This window comes from Tasmannia lanceolata, unplaced genomic scaffold, assembly GCF_043159265.1.
Source record: "Tasmannia lanceolata isolate RefF3 unplaced genomic scaffold, GAP_Taslan_0.1 ptg000020l, whole genome shotgun sequence".
NCBI classification, from domain to species: domain Eukaryota; kingdom Viridiplantae; phylum Streptophyta; class Magnoliopsida; order Canellales; family Winteraceae; genus Tasmannia; species Tasmannia lanceolata.
In genome coordinates, this window is record NW_027518697.1 from 16,583,210 (window position 1) to 16,602,704 (window position 19,495).

Consider the following 19,495-nt stretch of genomic DNA (forward strand, 5'->3'; position numbering starts at 1 on the left):
CTGACCCAACCCGAGATTTTAAGCTTAAATAATTAAAAAATTATTAAAAATGTCGGTTTCACTCGGGTCGGGTTGCCCGAGCCCTCAACCCAAACTCAATCCAACCCGACTTTTTTTCCAGGTTGAGCCCGCCCAAGTTGCACCCCTAACTTGACAGCTTTTAAATAATAAAAGACAAGCTGAGTTAGTGCAATTATCAAAACACGGTAGTGCCAAGTGCCAACATCAGTAGCCTTTAGTAATTATCCTGATTTCGGGTTGGGCTGGCAATTTCACCCTTGAAAATGGGGATCCGCCCCCACCCCGCGCCCGCACGGGGATTTCCCTGACTTGGAGTAGCCGAGCAGGGACGGGGCCTTGACCCGCCCCGCTCCGTTTTAACATACAAGCCATTATCAATATCCTCTTATTTTAGTACTATTTTAGTATTTTTTTTTTTTTTTTAACAGTAAATATTTCATTTATGCTAGTGCTATTGGCACTACCATATTTTGATAAGTGCACAAACACTGCTTGTCTTTTTCTTTTTTATGGGCGTTAAAAAGCTTTTTTGAGGTGAGGTTTTTTTGTATGGACGGGGATGGGAATTAGGTATTCCCCGCCATCCCCGAAGTGGGGATGGGGAATGGTCCATCTAGCGGAGACGGGGACGGGGAATGCAACATCCGGCCCGCCCCGTTTTTGGTAATACTCCTAAAAAGGAAACCTCCCCTTTTCACGTCTTTTACATCGGTTCATTTCTGGGATTAATTTGACTAATTAGATTTGGTTGAAGATAATTTTCACCCCCCTGCAGTACGCATGCGCCCCACTTATAAAATGATTTGACGTGAACGGTGGACAATTTTAACGTTTTCTGACGTCAAATCAAGTTAATATGGCGGCGCATGCGTACTCCAGGGGGGGTGAAAATATCATTGATATTAGATGTTAACCCTCTTTCTCTCTCAATCTTAAACAAGAAAAGATAGAGAGATAGGAACGTCTACGGTAGAGAGAAAAACGAATGAAATGGCAGCGGCGCTCTATATCGGAGCCAGCAACGGCGTCCTCTATCGTGCGCCGTGTGGCGCATCTAACCCCATCTGGACTACAACAGCGTTAAGAACACAAGGTAAGAGGTCGAAGCGATGGTGGGGTGAGGTCGTACCCCCACGGCGCAGGTTAGAACTGACCACTACTTTTACTGGTTCGAGAGCTGATGATTCAGCTCCTTCTGAAATGTCTGTTGAAAACGCTCTGAAACTGCTTGGAGTTTCAGAAGGAGCTTCGTTTGATGAAATCCTTCGCGCCAAAAATTCAATCATTTCTTCTTGTAAAGAGGATCAAGAAGCTGTTGCACAGGTTTTTAATTCTTCAATTTAATTATCTTTTCTCATCTGGGTTTTTGTTTTTTTCAGATGTCGATGTGGGTTTTTTTTTTTTTTTTCTTTTTATATTTTGGATTAGGTTTGTTTGGATGATTTTTTCTGTTCAAAGTATCGAGATTTTCTTTTGTTTGTCTGAAAGGGAAGCGATATATTCGCACCCACCCCCCCCCCCCCCCCCACCCCCCCTTTTTTTTAAACTTGGGACAGCCCCTTCTAGTGTATTTCTAACTACTCTTTTAGACTTGAGAGGGCTGTCCCAAGTAAGAAAAGGGGCGAATATATCATTTCCCATCAGAAAATGCTGAATTTGGGTGATAGTATGAAGAGAGCTGTGTCATATATTCAAATTCTGTCGATGTGGGTTTTCGATTCTCGTTCGAATTACATTTGTTTAGATGATTTTCTGTTATTTTTATGGGTTTTAGTTCTTCTTTTGCGTATCTGAAAATGTTGAATTTGGGTGATAAAATGAAGAGAACTGTGTCATCTATGAATTTCTGTTGATGTGGGTTTTCAATTCTTGTCTGAATTAGGTTTTGTTTCGATGATTTTTTGCTGAAATATAGAGATTTTAATGGGTTTTAGTTCTTCTTTTGTGCATCTGAAAATGTTGAAATTGGGTGATAAAATAAAGAGAGCTGTGTCATCATGCAAATTTTTATATGCTATTGTTGGTGAATTATTGATCTTGACGTCCAACAATGAGTAATCAGAGTCCTTGCATTTGGATAATCAGATCTGAAAACCAACAATTGTAGGATGATTTATGAATTGGCAATCTGGGTTGCTTTACAGAATACATGATTGCCAATTTTGGATTAGCAGAATGTGTTTGAGCTTTGAACCCAGAGAACAACTTTTCATTGCCATAGTTTTAGCATACATATTTGAAGTGAACTCAGAACCGCTTACATGAATGACAATAGAAAATGTTGCATCCTGACCTAATGATAATTTGAATATGACTTCTTAATGCAGTATTCATTTTAGATGAACCATCACTGCTAGTTTGACCAGCCTGAAATGGGTTTCAAGAAGGGTATTTTCTTCTATTTGATGAGATTGGAATTAGAAAGTGAGTAAAGAATGCTTTAATGTGGAAAAAGGACCATCAGTGCTAGTTCGATCACCTCCTTAATATTGGGACATGGCATACCTTGACATCTTATTTGGATTCTGATCCAATCGACAGTTTTTTTGTGTTACTTACTGATAAAATTTCTGGTTTTGCTCTACAAACCCAGGTGATGGCTTCCTCTCTTTCTATTAAACCCAGGGAAATTCTTATTGGTAACTAGTCAAGGACTGAACTGCCTCTTTATCTATTGGTGCATACCTCAACCGTGAAGCCATAATTTGGGTTGTACGTTTTGACATTAACATGACTTTGGTAGCCTTGACAGCTGATGCTGGCCATGGTGTACCTATTAAGTTCTAAATGTCTACTTCTTTATTTCAGATTTTATGTATCTATAACATACTAACTAGATAGCCCATAATGACTATTTCTTTCAAAGAATGACTTGGATGATGGTGATCTAAATATTAATTCCAAATCCTCCCTGAGTTGTAGAAAAATTGTAGACTTTCTCAGAGAAAGATTGTCGAGGGGGGGGGAGGGATGATGTGGACGACAGCAACAGAGGCTAAGAAAGGTAGTATGAGTGGCTGGGGATATGCTAGAAGTTTAGGATCTGTGATTTGGAGGGCAGTATGGGTCCTAATTTTAGTGAAGGTATTAGATTTGAGGTGGGAAAGGAGATACAGTTAGTTCCTGTGTTGATGAATGTGGGTGGGGGTGTTCTCTTGTTAAGTTTTTTTACTTTATAGTGAGGTTAGGATCCAGTCAGGAGTTAAAAGTATGATATTGCTTTGCACAGAAGTGTAGGAAACTAACTTCATTGAATACTGAAAGAGAAGGCTTGGAAAGAAGATCGTACGCAATTGCTTTTGTTGCCTCATCCAAACAGGGCAAAGGAAGATGGTCTGTTGTCTAAGTTTGTGATTGAAATTAAGTTCAGCAGGGTTCCAAATCTTTTGTTTTGGATGGATTCTGTTAATCAAATGTTAGAGCTTAAGGTGGGCAGGTTACTCTTGCAATGTCATCTCTGGGCTGCAACACTAGGTAGGTGTGCAAATGAAATTGGTCCTTTCTCCAAGGACATCCCTAGGTGTGCAAATGAGAGTACAGATGATCTTGCTAAAGTAGCGGATGCTGGATAAGGAATCTTAATATATATATGGGAATTTTTTTTTTTTTTTGAGAAGGTAACATAATTTATTAGATACTCGAAAGAGTCAATACAATAGGGGGACAAGGAGTCCCCCAATCATATAGGGGAATCCCCATACAACACAGAAGAAAATTCCGATATAATCAAGAGATAGACCTAAACTGGTCGGATAAAATAACCCTGGTGTGGATAATATCCACACCCTCCTTCACCAGACCATCTGCCATCGTGTTCGCGGACTGCCGCCGGTGAATCAGTTGGGGGCGAATCATACTAACCAAATCCCTGATTTCCCCAATCGTGTTGTTGAGGCGCCAAGGTCCACCGGAGCGGTTAGATGCCCATGCAATAGTGTTAGCGGAATCACCCTCCACGATTAACGGCCCAATTTAGTTCCTTTCGCACCATTTCAGCCTGAATAATAGTGCTTTTGCCTCTGCTTCATTTGCATCACAGATGCCCGCCGATCCAGAGAAAGACATTATTACATGTCCCTCATTATCCCGTATAACACTGTCGATGCCCGCCCTTCCGTCCCTTTTTTATATATGGGAAATTCAGTGCCTTTTTTTATTGTAGAGCTAGCTTTCCTCCATCCCTTGTACCCGTCTTGAACCCTACACCTCATGGCAATAGAGCATCTAGTGCCTTTTTTATTATACATTTTCTTTCTTCTTCTTTTTTTATCGTGTCTTTATTTTAGGGATTCCTTGACCCCGTTCTTTGTTTTTGCTAATAAAGTTGAGGAGGAAACATGGTAGAACTTAAGGAGGAGGATTTCGTTTGATTCTTTCTGCTACTCCCTTATGCTCATTTTTGTTCTCATGATTAACTTATCAAGAAAACTAAAAATGTTGCTTGTGTTTCAGGTAGAGGCTGCATATGACATGTTGCTTATGCAGAGCTTAAATCAACGGAGAGCAGGCAAGGTTGTGAATAGCAACATCCGTTACGCCGATGTAAAGCCTTTAAGTAGTCCTGGAATGAGTGTGGTGCCCCAATGGCTGCAATCTACAGTTAAGAATGCACCGGTTTCAGTTGAAGCACCATCATCTGGAAACTTAGGTATACAAGCTGGGGTCTATGGTGCATTGATGGTTTTCACTTTTGTCAGTGGGGTCTCCCCATCTTCAACAGGGCCATATGCTGGGGCCGACGTTCCTGGGCTAATATTGGCGACTAGTTTTGGAGCTTCACTATACTTTTTAACCAAGAAGAACAATAGCCTAGGTAAGGATCAATCCCTTTTAATGTTATATATTTTTAGCTTTCCTATTCATGACTTTATCAGGACTTGTAAAAAGCCCCTGGTTGTTTGCCTTTTTTTTAATTTCATGGCACCTGGTTGTTTGACTTAAACCGGAATCAACCCGAAATCTACAGAAAAATGATCACATATTTACTAGGAGTCCTTAGGAAAATATGTTCCTTGAAAATATTTGCAGTTTTTGAAAAGCTTTCATCAATAACCCTTGACAACATTCATTAAGTAACAAGCATTTCTCAATTCATGCCTGCCCACCTATGGTGTCCTGATACGTTTTTTTTTCTTTTTTCCTTTTTGTTTTGAGAAAAGATTCTTACACAGCAATTTATTGGACTATGATAAATAAAAATGGAAATAATCATTTGCTGGAAGCAGCTTCACAAGTGAAATGAAGGTCCACCTCTTGCTTAAATAAACTACTTTCTTAGCAGTTGGAGAGTTGGTGGGTCCCTCTTGCATGAGCATACTATGCTATCCTGATAAACTTCAGATTTCATGCATGTTGCATGGCCCCACTAATCTTGGTAGCGTATGTCAAACATGACACATGCCTGCATATGTGTGTGTGCAGGGAAATTCAAAGAAAGATGGGAAGGAACTGATATTCCATACCATAAATCAGATCAAGCAAATCAAATGGCAGAAATATACACATGTGCTCAAAAAAGAATGTGGTTCTCAATAATCTTTAGAAATCGAATATGAAATGTGTGTGTGCCCATATCCATCATATTTCCATCCTTCCTATTGTCTATCGAACCTGCAATGAGTTGGATGGGCTTTCATGTGTAGTTGAAAGTGCTTTACCCCCAGAGAGGATGTTAAGAAGCAGAATGGGTTAGTGTGCCTAGGTAATTGATAGCTATAGGACACCTAATGGATGGGTTCACCTAGTGGCAGGTTCAAAAGAGGTTTGGCATGAGCTGTCTGGGTATCTGGACACTAAAGCTGAGATCTTTATTGAATATTGAATAAATTGAGTTACCTTCAAGAATGTTTTACTTGTTTATGAATATTGTATTGAGACAGTTCTGGAGGTCGTGGTTAAACAAGGGTTTTTCATTGGCTACAGCAAGTGTGGAGCCAACATGGGTACTTAGCCTACAAGGACATATATGAGCTCCTCGAGTGGATATGATTTTGATTGGTGTCAGCTCTCATCATGGTTTTAAATTTCCATCGAAACGACTGGAATTTTTTTGTTTCCATTCCTACCGAGACTATCAAAATGCATAAACCAAAATCTTTAGTGTAATAGTGGTTTTCTATATCAGCATATTGATATTAGTTCTAGAGGTGGTGTGGCTCCACCATGGGTACTTAGCCTACCAGAGCCAAGGTTTTAAATCTCGGTTTCGGTTTCGGTACGAAATTTCGGACGAAATCTTGTAAAAATTTCGGGTGAAATTTTGTACTTTACCAAAACGTTTCACCGAAATTTCAAATTTCCGAAACTTTTCTGCGAAGTTTGGTACTTTTCCGACTCAATGTGGATTTCGTTTCGTTTTCCAACAAAACCGAAATACTTCGGCTGAACCGAAACGTTTTTGCCGAAATTTAAAACCATGACAAGAGCATATATGAGCTCCTTGAGTGGATATGATTTTCAATGGTGTCAGCTCTAATCACGGTTTTTACATTTCCACCGAACTGACATGAAATGACCGAAATGTTTCCGTTTCCATTCCCACCGAAACAGAAATAAAAACCGAAACGACCAAAATGCATAAACCAAAATCGTGTGTAATAGTGCTATACTATATCTCTATATATTACATAATTATATTCATATGAATTGCATGCGAAATGTGGTGCTGTCTATAAATATTTATATGAATTACATGTGAAATTTGGCATTTACTAAATTATCAGACATGCGTGAACACCGTCATGAGATGTTCGATGTTTCAAACCATTATGGATGACTGTCTTGCTTATGTGATGGTTTCTAAGTATGTGTTTGTGCTTATTCTAGCATTTCCTGAAGTTTCATCTTTAAATTCTAACATTTGCATATGTTTCCATATGTTTCCGTGATTTTCTGGGATTTTCACCGAAATTCCAACCGTAGCCGAAACATTTCCATTTCCATGGCGGCCGAAACCAAAATCGAATCCGAAATTTAAAACCTTGGCTCGTAGTAGTGGGCCTATAAAGGGGCCTCAAGGAACAAGAGTGGACGAATAATCTCCTTCGGTATGAGACCATGCCATTCAAAGGGTAAGACATTAGCAATTAAAGATGAGTTCAGTAAAGAGATTATTGACTTTGGAAGGAAATCGAATTTGATGTTCCAGTCTCTAAAATGAAAGGCCCAAGGTCAAGGTCCCCCCACCCCACCCCACGCCCACCCTGACTAGGTATAAGAGAACTATAGTTTGCATTGAAGTACATAAAATGGAAATACTCTCCCACTACATTAAAATCCGACTAAAGACGGGAGCACATTATCTCCTACGTGAAGTTGAGTTGAATAAACTCATCTCACTGATGTATCCGACTTGTAGTTAGTGTTTCTAGTAATGTCTAAATTCCGTTTCGGTTGCCATTTCGTTTTGGTCACCGAAACAAAATTTCGGTGGGATTTCGGTCATTTCGGTCGAAACTTTTCGTTCACACAAAAAATATATTAAAAAATATGAGAAAAATCTAAAAAAATAAAAAATCAATAGAAAAAGATGAAAAACTAATAAATAGTCCAAAATATGTGTCTCAAAAGGCATATTCATTAGTTAAACACATAAAGTCTTGCACAAGTCCAACTGATAGTCTGATACATAGAAAAACATAAAAAAAAAGAGATACATGAAAGTGAAACATAGACAATAGCTAGTAGCAACAACTCTCAGTCATCATAACCCGGATGATCATATTCAATGTCTTCTTCGTCGTCGTTGTCGCCACCGTCATCACCACTTGGACCACCAGTAGGGACATCTTCTTCAAGAGGCATGAGAAAGTCGTCGTCGTCGTCCCCGGCCCCAACCACAGCAGTAGGTGCTTCAAGATTTTCCTACCCAATGTCTTTCGGCGTGAATATGACATCTTCTTCTTCTGTAACCCAATCCATCATGACATCCAGATGGTCTATGCTCAAAGGGTCACTAGTGGTAGATGATTTCCTCAACAAGTCCCTGAAAAGGAAAACATTAAGTTTAATGTCAAAGGTTAAACTTAAAAGCTTAAAGTGATGAGGTGAGAGTTGAAAATACTATATTACGTTGTATACCTTTCTCGAAACTTAAGATTGTAATGGACAAACACCAAGTCATCTAATCTCTGGTGCTCCAACCTATTTTTCTTTGCAGAGTGAATGTGTTCGAAGGTGCTCCAATTCCTTTCACACCCAGTCGCACTGCAGGTCTGACTGAGGATTCTGATCGCAAAGGTCTGTAATTCTTCCACGTCATCTCCGAATTGATTCCACCATGCAACTGTAAAGTAACAAATAGTAAAGCATTATTTGTTGAGAAACTAAAAGTTAAAATGAATTATACTTAATTAAACAAACAACTCAAATATACCTGGCCCCAACTTCGTTCGGTTGCGGATTGCAAGCTTCATTCCAAACATACCCTTAGCCTCTCGATAATCCTCAATCTGATTGGTGATGAGGTCTTGTGTACCTTCATCAGCTACCAGTCGAGTGATGCATGCCAACAAGCCTCTGGTTACTTCACTGTGCCTAGAGAAGGTAGGAGTGAAAAAGAGAGCAGGGTTAAGAAAATATCCTGCTGCATGGAGGGGACTGTGGAGTTGCCTATCCCATCTTTGGTCGATGATCCTCCAGATGGGATTGTAATCCGATTTTCTCTTCAACCTCTCCTTGATGTTCTCTTTGGCCTTATCCATGGCCTCATATAGGTAACCCATCGCCGGTTTGTCCTGCCGATCTACCAAACGCAGCACTCTCACTAAAGGCTCGCTGATGTGTAGAATGTACTTGCATTGGTCCCAAAAAGATTTATCCAACACAGTACTAACTACCCCTTCACTCAGTGGGTGTTGGACAAACCTACTAGTACTATACTCATCAGACACAAACATCTGCTGAAGTGCTTTCCGATTCAACACCAGACTTTGTATGCTAAGGAAATTTGTAGCAAATCTGGTTGCAGCAGGGCGGCACAACTCCTTCCCACCTGTGAACTTCTTTCTCATCAAATTCAAGAGGCTTCCATGGTTGTAGATGAACTTTGTAATCGTCCGAGCCCTCTCAATTGTGGTTGCTATGTGAGGAAATACAGTCGGTTTGCACAGATGCTCCAAGATAAGATCTAAGCAATGAGCTGCGCAAGGAGTCCAGAAGAATGTACCAAACGCGGCTTCTAGTCTTTTCCCAGCAGCTTTGTAACTTGGCTCACTGTCAGTTACAAATTGCACTACATATTCCGGATTCACCTCTCCGACAATCTTTTCAAAGATATTGTATAATTCATCGGCATTCTTCACTATGCCAGATGCATCAACGGATTTGAGGAATATGACTCCTTTAGGGTAGTACACCAAAAAGTTGATTAGGGAACGTTGTTTGGTGTCTGTCCATCCATCTGCCATAATGCTACAGCCAGTGTATCTCCATGACACCTTAATCTCCTCCAAGTACTTGTTTACCTCATCCACTGTATTCTTCAAAATGGGACCCCTTAAAGCATGATAAGTAGGTGCCTTATAACCCGAACCCATGGCATTCACAGCATCAAACATAGGTTGCCAGAAAGGTGAATTGGCAACGTTGAAAGGGAGATTGGCATCGTAGCAAAGCATGCCAACCGCTATGTCTGCTCTATCCATTGTTTCTTTAGTAGCCAAAACACTTTTAATGCTTAGCTGGACTCCAGGGGTTGTTCGTGGTGCAAAGAAATTCCTGATCCCTCCTGTGATTCCCTTCTTCTTCCTTTTTGTACCACTCAGTTCTACAAGAACTTCCTTACCTCTTCGTTGAGGCAATTGTGTACCAATGTCTTCTTCATCCTGCTCTTCTTCTTCGTCTGGTGTGCCATAAAAACCTCCAACATCTGCTCTGGATAGGCTCATCCTAGCCCTTTCTTTTCTCTTTGCATCTAAAAGTTGCTTCATTCGATATTTTTCATCTTCAGTCACTTTTTTGCATGATGCTACTTCACCAGGAACAACCGCTAAATGTTCTTTCAAGCGGGTTATACCTCCACCCGATATGACTTTGCCACAGAATATGCAAGTTACTTTATTTTTTTTGACCCGGAACCAATGTACTGTAAGCCCATGCCGGGTCATCCGATCTAGCGGGTGCCGAACCAATAAAGGATGCTCCTGCAGAAGGTCCCGAGCCCGACCCACTCATTCTGAAATGAAGTAGAAGAAGGGGAAAAATGAATTAGAAGAAAGAAAATTGAAACAAATTACAAAAAAATGAAGTAGAAGGGGACAAATGAAGTAAGAAATAAAAGAAAGGAAATGGAAATAAATAAAGAGAACCTTAAGGTTGAACTTGAGTTGAAGAGAAGAAGAAAAAATTAGCCTCCACTCACTTGAAATAAGCCTTTGGAAATAGTTCTTGACTTCTTGTAGTGGTAAGTTGAATGTATGCCTTCCCTTTGCTCTAAAATAGACTTGGATTGAGTTGAAGAAGAGGGTAGACTTGTAGGAAATTTAGTAGAATAGATAATGTAAGTGAAAGTAGAGAATGAAGGAGAATCACTTATGTGAAGGTGGAGGATTAGAAGGTAGGGAAAAGGCTATTTATAGAGTTTTTAATTGATTGTGCATTTAAAAATGACTAAAATACCCTTCCCAATAGCTATAAATGGTCACATTTTGAGGTTAAAATGGTCAAAAACCAAAAAGAGCCGTTCCAGGGGCATTGTTGTAAAATCTGCAAAATCCAGTCAAACTAGCCGTTATAGCCAATTTCGGACGAAATTTTGAATTTCGTCCATTTCGGACGAAATCCGAAATTTCAAACGAAATGACCGAAATTTCGAACGAAACGAAATTTTGAAGATTTCGTTTCGTTTTCGGAACGAAAACGAAATTTATAACCTTGAGTCCTAACAGAATTTTCAGTCATACATAATAGGTCGATGTTCTCTCCCGGAAATGTGAGCTGAGAAATGGTTCTCCTCGAAATTGCCTAGCAAATCCCATGATCAATTGACTATGCCATTCTAGAATTTCAAATGCAACTATGAGTCTTGAATAGAAATCATCAAACCCACATTCCTAAGAATTTCAAATGAAGAATGAAGAAATCTATCTAAATATTAATGAAACTTATCATCTTGCAAAAAAAAAAGTAATGTCCTAACAGAAGAATTTAATTTGCTCTTATGGTCATTCGGTCAATAATTTCAGTGATAATAATGGCAACCTATATGGGCCTAGACGCTATGGAAGTCTCTAGATTCAATTAAGATGGGCATTATGCTTGAAGTATCTCTCGAGAAAGAATCTATTGCAGAAGAAAAATCATTTCATAAGTTGTATTGGGAAAACAACCACATCATGGACCAAATGAACTATATTGGATGCTCTTAATAGAGTTAGGAGCAAAAGATCAGCGTGGTGGAGAGAATGACCCAAAGGTAATCAATGTTTTTTTTTTTGAATGATAGAAAGCTAGTCACTGTTCTGACACAAGAAATTCATGTTGCCCCGAATTAGGGTGGCAGTATAGTAGGATGGAGCGAACTGAACAAGTACAGTAGAATGCCCCCCCTCCCCCCCCCCCCCCACCACACTCACACACACGCACGCACGCACACAAACTACATAGGGGAGAGGACAGAGCTATCGATTTCATTGAATTACATAAAATGAAAGCAGTTACACACTATAATGACGGGGTGATCGTCTCCTATACGAAGTTGAGTCTTAGAAACTCCTCTATGTATGCAACTTGTACCTAGTGTTTCTAGTAATGTCCTAACGGAAGGATTCAATTCACTGCAGAACTAACTGGATTTTTCCTGATCATATTGTGGACCCCTCTTTGAGGGGTGGACCTTTGCCCCTGGGCCCAAAAGGGCGTGCTCTGTGGAGCTTGGCTCTTTTGGCATCCATGTGGGTTATTCAGAAAGAAAGAAACAGCCGGGTCTTCAAAACCGGCTGTTTCAGGGGAGTCTCGTAATCTTCCTTAAGAAAACCTTGGCAGAGATGCGGTTGAGCATGATTACTACGACCAAACCGACCTAATGTGGCTACTTCCCATTCTGGTTATGTTAAGCTAAGCTTTGACGACTCTAGCTTGTGGAGTCCTGGACTGGCTAGTTTGGGGGTCTTCTTCACGAGGTTGACAATGTTACACGGTGGGCATATTACGTCCCGGGAGACCATACATATGCGACCGATGTAGAAGTACAGGCCCTCTTGCCCGAGATCCATTTAGTTGAGGTTAGGGATTTAGACTTCCTAACTGTGGAAGGAGATTCCCTTAACACAATTCGTTGAGCAAGTGTGTGAGCTATAAGGAGAGGTGTGCTAATGCGATCAAAGAGGTCCTCAACTGGGTTGAAGGCCACCTTATTAAGTTCCATCACATATGGCGTCCCACAAATAGTGTATCTGATCGTTTGGCTCATTCTGGAGTTGCCAGACCTTACCTGAAGCTTTTTGACTTTCTTCCTCCTCGATTCTCTATATTTTTTCCTTTTTTTATTAGGCTCATATTGACCATCTTGATCCCTGGGCCCTGCATACTTTTTTCTTTAATAAGTCGTTGCCATTCAGATAGAAAGGATTTAATTTGCTAGTACAATCAATAGACAATAATGGCAATATCCATGGGCCCAGATGCGATGGGAAGTCTCTAGATTCAATTAGGATAGGTAATATGGTTGAAGGATCTCTCAAGAAAGATGCTATTGAAGAAAAAAAATTCATTTCATAAGTTGGACTAGAAAAACTACCACAATTAGGACCAAATGAACTACGCGACACTCAAAAATAGAGTTAGGAGCAAACAATAAGCTTGATGGAGAGAACGACCCAAAGCATTTCAATGTTTCGACACTAGAAGGTCAACTCGCCCCTATGAGGGCGGCAGCACACCCAGATGGAGGGAGCTGAACGGTCTAAACTTTGTCTTCGAGAGGAAGGAGAACATTGTGGGAGAGGGGAGACACAATTTGACACTTTTGAATTGCCTGAAAGCGTAAAAAGGAACGAAGAATTCGCTAGAAAACAGCGAAATATGCTAGAAATGAAACAAACAAGCATTGAAATTGATCCAAACATATCAAAGTCTGAGCAAAGATTAAAAAAAACATACTAGTAAATCTGTCTAAGTGAATTCCCACAAAATCCTCAAAAGAGAAACAAGGTTGACTTTTAATCCAGTCCATTGATTGCAATAAAATCCCAGCCTGTCAACATACTTAAAATAAAATAACTTCATACCTAAAACCCCCATAAGAAATATAGAAATAAAAAGACTAATAATGGGCATAGGGATTTTGAAACTTATGGGCTTTCCAAAACCCTATCAAAAATTTCTAAAATTAATTAAAAATCACTAGAATTCATAAAATGGGATATGCCAATTTCCAGCATGAACTGAAGTGGGCAGAAGTCACTGTTGATTTCAGCATGTACAGTATGTTTCAGACGCAATTTTGGGTCATTTTTTCCTTCTCTTTCGCTGCTGCTTCTTTGCAACTCTTGGGTCTATCTATTGACATGGATTGAATCATCCTCCTAGTCAGAAAGAACTCACCTGCAAGTTGTTGCTTCAAATTGTTGATAGATTTTGTCATCAAGCACCTTGAATTCTTTTTCCCAAAATCCATGTTGTCTGTTTCTGGCATTTCTTTCCATTGAAAGTACCAATGATATGATTTGCCACATGTTTTCATCATATTCATGCCAAATACTTGGGCAATCTTGTCTTCAATTTCTTTCTGAATTTATGTGTCCGGGACTGTATACATCACTATCTGAGCATATCCTTCAATTTCTTCCTGGAGTTGATCATTTGCTGGCTCAAAGTGATTCCTTGGACCCAATAAATCAATCAAAAACCTCCTTTGACATGTCAAAATAATAAAAAGTTAAAATCCACCATATCAATCATTGGCTTTCCCATTCAGTTTTACCTTATTAGCTTTTAAACACTGCTCCCACTACATTAAAAAGTTCTTGCCTGATTATTAGCTTTTAAACACTGCTCCCAAGCATGGTGGCAACAATCTCCTACATATTGTCATGATTATTTTTTCATCTTAGGGCACGCTTGGCTACCATGAATTTACTTTAATGATAAACTAATGTCTCCAAGTGGTGAGAAAGGAGTAGGGCGGGTGAAGTGGCTAAAAGTCAGGAACCTAAAATCAGGAAACTGGTGTCTCCAAGTGGTGAGAAGTGGATAAAAATCAGGAAACAATAAACTCTACTCAAAGTAGGATCGACTTTTCCTGATTTTTATCCACTTCTCACCCTCATCTCAATCATGCCCTCTCAAATCTCTCTTCTCCCACCCGCCCTACCCCTCTCTCACCACTTGGAGACACTAATATATCATGAAAAAAAATACTTGGCTGCCAAACATGGCCTTATAGTTTCATCAAAATGATATTTCCCAAGATTTCCCAATATTTTTGCAATATCATCCTGATGTTGCATGAGATTCCGAAATTATTTGTATTTATCTGCAATATTTACTGGTTCCTCTTTGTTAGCTTAGTTATTTCCTTTTTTGCATTTTTTTATTGTCAAAGACTTTTCTGATAATACACCTGCATATTTATAAGAATAAAGGGGATATTCATAGTTGCACCAACTACTGGGGAATTAAGCTAATGAGTCACACCATGAAGCTTTGGGAGAGGGTAATTAAGCATAGACTAAGAAAAGAGACTAAGGTGTCAGAGAATCAGTTTGGCTTCATGCCCGGACGATCAACTATGGAAGCTATCTTCTTGATTAGGCGGTTAATGGAGAGAATTAGAGAAAATAAAAAGGACCTTGATATGGTTTTCATTGATTTGGAGAAAGCGTATGATAGGGTTCCCAGGAGTGTTATGTGGTGGGTCCTTGAAAGGAAAAAAAGAGCCTACTAAATATGTTGATGTGATTAAGGAATGGAGCAGTAACTAGTATCAGAACCACGGATGCACGTCTAGTGAGTTTCCAATTACAATAGGACTGCACCAAGGACCAGCCCTAAGCCCTTATCTTTTTACTCTAGTTATGGATGAGCTTACGGAGGGTATCCAGGATGAGGTGCCGTGGTGTATTTTATTAGTAGATGACATAGTATTAGTCGACGAAACCAAAGCAGGAGTAAATGCTAAGTTAGAGTTATGGAAAACTACTTTGGAATCCAAAGGTTTTAGACTGAGTAGGACTAAGACAGAGTATATGGAGTGCAACTTTAGTAATGTAAGGAGGTGGGACGAGGATGTATAAATATGACTGGACAGGAGGTACCTAAGAGGGATATCTTTCGCTATCTTGGTTCAATTCTACATAAGGAAGGAGAGATTGAAGAGGATGTTAACCATAGAATAAGAGCAGGTTGGTTGAAGTGGAAGCTTGCCTCAGGAGTTCTGTACGACCGTAAAATCCATACCAAATTGAAGAGAAAGTTTTATAAGACAGCTGTAAGGCTAGCCATGTTGTCCGGCTCAGAATGTTGGGCCACCAAGAAGTAGCATGTGCATAAGATGAGTGTAGCGGAGATGCGAATGCTTAGATGGATGTGCGGCCACACAAGGTTAGATAGAATTAAAAATGAAGACATTCGTAAGAAGGTGGGGGTGACACCAATTGAGGAGAAGATGAGAGAGCAACGCTTAAGATGGTATAGACATATCCAACGTAGGCCTTTGGATGCTCAGTTGAGAAGAGGCGACTCGTGCCAAATTGATGGAGTAAAAAGACGTAGGGGCAGACCGAAAACAACTTGGGTAGAAACAGTGAGGAAAGACTTGGTAGCTAGGAACATAACAGAGAACATGACCTTGGATAGTATAGAATGGAAGAAAATGATCCACATAGAAGAACCCAACTAGAGCCGAGATTAGAGCCGGGTAGATTCCTTTCTCCTTGTTCATGAATTTTTTCTAAAGGATTCATTTAGCCGACCCCAACTAGTTTGGGACGAAGGCTTTGCTGAGTTGAGTATACCTGCATAAAAACTCAACAGTTGGAAATGTCTTAAGAAATTCCTGCAAATGATATTTGTCACTATGATTCTAGTTTCCTGAAAAGAAGAAATCGTGCATTTATTTAAGACATATGTCAGGTGCAATCTTTTGGGGAATGGATATGAATACTCAAAAAAATCCTAGTAACTATTAGTTTGAGTACTTATCTTTGATATGGTCACAAAATTAGCAGAGGAGGAAGGATGGTTCACTTGGTTGAGAGGAGATTGAAAGAGATAGTTGGACGATAACTTGCAGTGAGGTCATGTGGTAGAGAACCTTTAGAAGGTTTTCTTAGTCAAATTTGCTGTTTTTTGTGGTCTATGCTCAGTCAAGCAAGTCGGGCTAAAACAGTTTGGGTTGGAAAACACAATGGGATGTTTCAGTCTTGTAGGAATCTTGCATTGGATGGCCCCTACCTTTTGGGAACTTGTTATTCGTATGTAAATTTGCATAGGAAGCTTGTTGGCATGAATTTTGTGCTTAGCTCACTCTATTTTTCTATTTTTGGTATAACTAAGATAAGAGGCAACACCCATTGTTTTGAAAATCAGAATCGAATTGTAAATCGTAATAAGGGTTGAATCGTATTGTAAATCATAATAAGGGTTGAATTGTATCGGATCATAAATCGTAAGATTCATTCAAACACACACACACACACACACACACAGATATGTGTGTGTGTGTGTGTCAGAGAGAGAGAGAGAGAGAGAGAGAGAGTGTTCCTACACCTTAGTGTAAATAAGTTATATACACCCTAGCTTAAAATACATTGGGGGCCACATTGTTTGGGTGATCCAAAGCATTCATTTGATGGGATCTCACATAGATAGGGTGTGCCCAAAAAATCAGCTCCATAGGATCATCCCAACCCTTCGAACTATGGAGGTAAAAATGGACGTGCATAAACCTTCACAAATCTGTCCCTTTTTTGCCTCCATAGTTCTCGAAGGTTAAGATGATCCTATGGAGCTGATTTTTTGGGCTAACCCTATCTATGTGAGATCCCATCAAATGAATGCTTTGGATCACCCAAACAATGTGGCCCCCACTGTATTTTAAGCCTAGGGTGTAGATAACTTATCTACAGTAGGGTGTAGGAACTCTTCTCTCTCTCTCTCATATATATATATATATATATAGCAAAAGAGAAAAGGAGAGAATTATTTGAATTTCTCCCAAAATTCTATGAGAATTACACATCACTTTTTTTAACAAAGGCACCCATTCAACCCACATATTTTCAATCCTACCCCATCCTTTATGCTTTTTAACAAAGGCACCCATTAAAGCCCACATAATTTCGATCCTAGCCCCTTCCTTTATGCTTTGTTAATAAAAAAAAGTGGACAAAGTCAACAGTGACGTTTTTTCTTTGCAAAATTACGAATTGGGTACATATGTTATATAATACTACGAATTTTTGTGAACATATTACATAGTACTGCGGATTAAGGGCGCCTTTCAAAATATTGACGAATTCCGGGCACCTTAAGAGGAACAACAATTATGGAGACCTCTATAGATTGGAGGGCTAGGATCAGCCTATGGAAATGATTTTACGGGCACAACCTATTTATGTTGTGTTCCATCACATGGATGTTTTGGATCAACCGATGATGTGGTCCGTACAGTTCTTTGTCGGCCCGTGCATTGCACAGGGTGTTTTTACAAGTGTGTGTGTTGGTGTGTGTGTGTGTGTGTAACATAACAAAAATCATAAATAAAGCATAGAAAAAGAAAATGACCAATTATTCATTTTTCATCCAAATTCATTAATTTAAATAGAAACTACCATGATTAATTATTCACTGTCATAATATGAATTGTTTCCTAACAAACTTGTCACATAGTAACAATATATTTCCCATTCAAACCCACGCATATTGAATAATAATGTTAGAAATAATAAAAGACAGAAGTGCATATCAATTCTCAAAGTCTCAAATATCAATTATATAAAACCAGTAAGTCATCGATGTTGTCATCATTATAGTTGTCTCCCTCCTTGATATGAGAAATGTCAAGCATACACACTATGCTTGACTGGTTCAAACTGGTTTGATTCGTTTGAACTACTCCTCTATCTCCTGCCTCCTTTTGAGTGGGATTTTGAGGGCTTCTTCTGGTGGACGAGGAAATGGGGTCTTTTGAAATAAAGTCCTATCTTCTTTTATACAAAACTTAATCAAATCGCATGAATTTGTATTAAAAAAAAAATATCGCATGAATGGTGTGAATCATATACGGTTTATGATTGAATCCAGTCGAAAATTGTCGTAAGGCTCATGCAAATTTAGATTCAATCATAGACTCAAATCGAAATCCATAAGATTTGATTTGAATTTCAAAATTTGAATCGTAAGTCATAAAATTTTCTAAACTATAGCTACACTAAAAAAATCTCCACAAACGTTCTGAAACAAACAATTGTCAACAGTCCACAACTCTCACCAAGATAAATATGATGTAATTTTCACAGTGATGATCTTCCACCATTGAATTTTTGTGGCTGGCTGAGTCTAATCAAGTCACATAGTGATGGGAAATAGGACAAGAAATTACAAAACTGGTTGATGAAAAAAAGAACTACAACGAAAATGGGCATTTTACATGAACGTAAGCAGACCTTGCTCCCCAAAATAGAATATATCAGATGCATTAGCTTGGATCTCTCTCGTCATTTCTCTAAAAACTCCCTAGTGTTCAGTTTATTTTTTAAAATGTAAGAACTGGTTGATCATTTTTTCTGCAGGAAAGGCGACTCTAATAACTGTTGGGAGCCTTATTGTGGGTGCAGTTGTGGGATCAGCTGTTGAGAATTTATTTCAAGTAGATATTATCCCATTTTTCGGCATCCGTTCCCCTGCTGTAGTGGTAAGCGAATTCATTCTCTTCTCTCAGCTTTTGGTATCACTGTATCTAAGGTAGGTTTTAAGAAGAAATTAGTCACTGAAATAACTGTAATTATCATTTAAATGTCCGAATGGCACCAACACATGACTACCCCGCTTCCGTAGGGTATGTGACAATGTACAAAAGGATCAGAGCTTTCATAATTCATGGGTTGCTCTAAAAATGTCTCAACAGTTTATGTACAGTTTTTATCACTTTATTTAATAATTCTTAAGTGGTGCACAAGAACTCTCCCTGTAACGGGATTGAAAAACTGCCTGTGCTATTTGGATCTTGGGTGTAATACTGTAACACAGTGAGTTGCTATCTATGAACTCAGACTCAAGTCCAACAGAGTCGTAACTCGTTCTTATCTAGTAATTTTACTCTTGTGCCCATTCATCAGCCTACCAAATACTGCATGCGCTGGCTCAACGGTGGTGAGCAACACCAAACAATTGAATCTACCTTTGGTAAAGGATATACAGATTTTTCAGTAGTATTGACTGTTTATATTTTTTTTCCTTTTTGGTATGTTATGGTTAATTGCAACAGCTGATTTGATCTAGCACTTGAAACAAGTTACAATAGAAACACACCCTC

General features: G+C 39.2%; 1 protein-coding gene across 1 annotated transcript; it reads left to right on the top strand.

Moving 5' to 3' along the window:
- The first annotated feature begins 940 nt into the window (after positions 1-940).
- On the top strand, positions 941-19,290 carry LOC143855120 (protein CHAPERONE-LIKE PROTEIN OF POR1, chloroplastic-like). The gene is made up of 3 exons (XM_077365312.1): positions 941-1,344; positions 4,474-4,834; positions 18,753-19,290. Exons 1-3 carry the CDS (start codon positions 1,012-1,014, stop codon positions 18,926-18,928), a joined length of 870 nt encoding a protein of 289 aa, XP_077221427.1. The 5' UTR covers positions 941-1,011; the 3' UTR covers positions 18,929-19,290.
- Positions 19,291-19,495: the final 205 nt, after the last annotated feature.

What these genes read in the sequence shown, in the direction of transcription:
- LOC143855120 (XM_077365312.1), top strand. Translation starts at nt 1,012, where the DNA reads ATGGCAGCGGCGCTCTATATCGGAGCCAGCAACGGCGTCCTCTATCGT. An exon ending in ATCAAGAAGCTGTTGCACAG is followed by an intron (nt 1,345 to 4,473) that starts GTTTTTAATTCT and finishes CTTGTGTTTCAG; the next exon opens with GTAGAGGCTGCATATGACAT. An exon ending in CAAGAAGAACAATAGCCTAG is followed by an intron (nt 4,835 to 18,752) that starts GTAAGGATCAAT and finishes TTTTTTCTGCAG; the next exon opens with GAAAGGCGACTCTAATAACT.